Here is a 4,411-nt window from a genome sequence, read left to right on the forward strand (position 1 = left end):
ACACATCACAACAACAATGTCCCTCACACATCACAACAACAGTGTCCCTCACACATCACAACAATGTCCCTCACACATCACAACAACAGTGTCCCTCACACATCACAACAACAATGTCCCTCACACCATCACAACAACAGTGTCCCTCACACATCACAACAAAGTCCCTCACACATCACAACAACAATGTCCCTCACACATCACAACAACAATGTCCCTCACACATCATAACAATGTCCCTCACACATCACAACAACAATGTCCCTCACACCATCACAACAACAGTGTCCCTCACACATCACAACAAAGTCCCTCACACATCACAACAACAATGTCCCTCACACATCACAACAACAATGTCCCTCACACATCACAACAGTGTCCCTCACACCATCACAACAACAATGTCCCTACACATCACAACAACAATGTCCCTCACACATCACAACAATGTCCCTCACACACCATCACAACAATGTCCCTCACACATCACAACAACAATGTCCCTCACACATCACAACAACAATGTCCCTCACACATCACAACAACAGTGTCCCTCACACATCACAACAACAGTGTCCCTCACACATCACAACAAAGTCCCTCACACATCACAACAACAATGTCCCTCACACATCACAACAACAATGTCCCTCACACATCACAACAATGTCCCTCACACATCACAACAACAGTGTCCCTCACACATCACAACAATGTCCCTCACACATCACAACAATGTCCCTCACACACCATCACAACAATGTCCCTCACACATCATAACAACAATGTCCCTCACACATCACAACAACAATGTCCCTCACACATCACAACAATGTCCCTCACACATCACAACAACAGTGTCCCTCGCACATCACAACAATGTTCCTCACACATCACAACAACAGTGTCCCTCACACATCACAACAATGTCCCTCACACATCACAACAATGTCCCTCACGCATCACAACAATGTCCCTCACACATCACAACAACAATGTCCCTCACACATCACAACAACAATGTCCCTCACACATCACAACAATGTCCCTCACACATCACAACAACAATGTCCCTCACACATCATAACAATGTCCCTCACACATCACAACAACAATGTCCCTCACACATCACAACAATGTCCCTCACACATCACAACAACAATGTCCCTCACATATCACAACAACAATGTCCCTACACATCACAACAATGTCCCTCACACATCACAACAACAATGTCCCTCACACATCACAACAATGTCCCTCACGCATCACAACAATGTCCCTCACACATCACAACAACAATGTCCCTCACACATCATAACAATGTCCCTCACACATCACAACAACAATGTCCCTCACACATCACAACAATGTCCCTCACACATCACAACAACAATGTCCCTCACATATCACAACAACAATGTCCCTACACATCACAACAATGTCCCTCACACATCACAACAACAATGTCCCTACACATCATAACAATGTCCCTCACACATCACAACAATGTCACTCACACATCACAACAACAATGTCCCTCACACATCACAACAACAATGTCCCTCACACATCACAACAATGTCCCTCACACATCACAACAATGTCTCTACACATCATAACAATGTCCCTCACACATCACAACAATGTCCCTCACACATCACAACAGATTTCAGACATGTCAAATGTGAATTGACATGTGAGGGTAAAATCCATGTGATCTGTCAGCTGACAGGCATGAGGGTCTGATGCAGTGTGTGTGTATATGTGTGTCCCTGCATGTGTGTGCGTGGGTGTACATACGTGTGTTTGTGTGTGTTTGCATGCACATGCATGTATGCTTGTGTGTGTGTGTGTGTGTGTGTGTGTGTGTGTGTGTACACAGGAGGGTGAATTACGTGGTGACCTGGTTAAGTGCGGTGGGGCCTGTCGTTGGACTGGAGCTTCCGCTGAGCTACTGCACTGCCGTGTCCGGACCTGAGTGACCCCGCGACACACTCTTCAGCCATCTCCACGTCCGCTGGATCCCACACGGCCAAAGCCTGCGAGCATGAGCAGAAACTGAGGACTGTTATCTGTGTCATTTCGGTATCACTGTATCATTCGGTTTTGCCTTTTCCTCTACTCTGCCTGGCTCTGTGTTCCTGTCCAATGTTTTCTGTCATTTGGAATAAGATCTGAAGTTCTGTTTAATGTACATGGGTGAAGGGGCAGTGTTGTGTTGGGCGGGCCAGGCTGTGGTCACTGGGCAGCTCTGTGTGAGGGAGAGGACTGATGACTCACAGACACACAGGGATCTGGATCTTCATCTGGATGACATGAGCAGGAGCCATAAGCTAGCAGCACTCCTGTCCATTCAGAACGCTCTACCTGTCCATTCAGAACCGCTCTACCTGTCCATTCAGAACGCTCTACCCGTCCATTCAGAACCGCTCTACCCGTCCATTCAGAACCGCTCTACCTGTCCATTCAGAACCGCTCTACCTGTCCATTCTGAACGCTCTACCTGTCCAGAACGCTCTATCCAAAGACATGGTCTTCTCTGAGAATGAGGACTTTCACATGCTGAAGATATCGTGTTGTGAATGTAATTATGTCAGTGACCTGATTTGGTTGCATGTGTGTGGGTGTATGTATGTGGTTTGGTGTGTGTGTGGGTGTGTGTGGCTGTGCGTGTGTATGTGGTTGCGTGTGCACGCGCGCATACGTGTGTGTGTGTGTGTTGCTGCATCCAGTTGTGGGAACTGATTGTCATCTGTTTTAGCCTGTTTTAAAATGTAATAAAACACTGTTGTCTGTGGCTGTCATTAGAAAGTGTGTAGGCAGTGCTATAAATACATGTACCAACACGTTTACCAGAAAATACAACTTCTTATCAACTTTTTAAATCATTAAAATGTTCACTGTGTCTTGTTCTGTTAGTTTCTGTGAAACTAACTTGCCGTGTTGTTATTTCTCAGTTTGAATGTGAATGTGAGAGAGAGAGAAGGAGAGAGAGAGAGTCTGTGTGTGTGTGTGTGTGTGTGTGTGTGTGTGTGTGTGCGTGTATGTGTGTGTATGTGTTTGTGTGTGTGTGTGTCTGTGAGTGTGTGTGTCTGTGAGTGTGTGTGTCTGTGAGTGTGTGTGTCTGTGTGTGTGAGCGTGTGTGTGTGTGTCTGTGTCTGTGTGTGTGTCTGTGAGTGTGAGTGTGTGTGTGTGTGTATGCCTGCGTGAGCGTGTGTGTGTGTGTGTCTGTCAGTGTGAGTGTGTGTGTCTGTCTGTCAGTGTGAGTGTGTGTGTCTGTCTGTATGTGTGTGTGTCTGTGTGTTTGTGTGTGTGTGAGAGAGAGAATGGGAATGGGAATATGAATATGAGAGATGAGACAGGACGCGGCTTGCTGTGACCAGGCTGCTGTATTGTCACTGGTCTGTGGGAGGTGCGGCCATGGGAGAGTTGGGTTGTGGCAGGTCTAACTGGAGCAGGCTGTCCTCACAGCAGGGCCTGGCTATCAGGAGGGAGGTCAGGATTTTACCCCCGCACTGACATCTCTAATGGACAGAGAAAGCCTGTCTTTACCCTGGGACACTTCAGCAAATGAAACCATAGACAGGACAGTGTTTCTGTGTCTGAGGAAGAGTGGTTGATATTGTGTGTGTGTGTGTGTGTGTGTATGTGTGTGTGTGTGTGTGTGTGTATGAGAGCAAGAGAGAGAGAGAGAGTGTGTGTGTGTGCATGCACACGTGTGTGTGTATGTGTGTGGGAGAGAGAGAGAAAGAGAGTGTCTGTGTGCGTATGTGTGTTATGAGAGGGAGAGAGAGAGTGTGTGTGTGTGTGTGAGTGTGTGTGAGTGAATGCCACTGCTATAAGCTAGTATGAACTGAAGAGCATTACGTGATGTAAACATATAAGATCATCTTCCATCATGTAACTCTCTGTCAAATATGAACCAGATTGTATTAGAACAGCTTCAGGAACAAACAAGCATGTTTGCATGCATCGCTGAAGCCATTGTTCTGTAATGTTAATGAGATAGAGTGCCTCTTAATGAAATCAAAGAGAGAGCTGAATTTCAACGGTAAGCTCAGTGTGTACCGAGTGCCCCTGACACCTGCTGGTGGTGAGGCAGCATGACAGATGAACTGTCTGGCTCCGAACAGAGCGCATTACTCTGACCACTAGATGGCGCCTTAACCAAGGAGAGAGCAACAGCATTACTGACTGGCAGTTTTGTATTGAAAATCATCAACACCAACAGTAACTTTACTGGTCTTATGAAAGAAAGGGCTGTTACTCTCTGTCAGTGTGCGACGTCTTTTCCAGTTTCTGACGGGAAGATTTGTCTGATTTTCTAATAAACTGAATGTTATTCTGACCCTGTGACTTGTGCAATAGCTGCTGGCAAAGCCAAACATGTCTCCCATTCAGCACT

General features: G+C 46.4%; 1 protein-coding gene across 2 annotated transcripts in view; it reads left to right on the forward strand.

Moving 5' to 3' along the window:
* The window catches only part of atg10 (ATG10 autophagy related 10 homolog (S. cerevisiae)), a 23,770-nt gene extending 21,145 nt beyond the window's left edge, over positions 1-2,625 (forward strand). For both annotated transcript variants that reach the window (XM_030767364.1, XM_030767363.1), the window contains exon 7: positions 1,889-2,625. In XM_030767364.1, the coding sequence (XP_030623224.1) occupies positions 1,889-1,988 (100 nt within the window). In that variant the 3' untranslated portion in view covers positions 1,989-2,625. The remainder of the gene's footprint in view (positions 1-1,888) is intronic.
* The last annotated feature ends 1,786 nt before the right edge of the window (positions 2,626-4,411 follow it).

This window comes from Chanos chanos, chromosome 3, assembly GCF_902362185.1.
Source record: "Chanos chanos chromosome 3, fChaCha1.1, whole genome shotgun sequence".
In the NCBI taxonomy this organism is placed as follows: domain Eukaryota; kingdom Metazoa; phylum Chordata; class Actinopteri; order Gonorynchiformes; family Chanidae; genus Chanos; species Chanos chanos.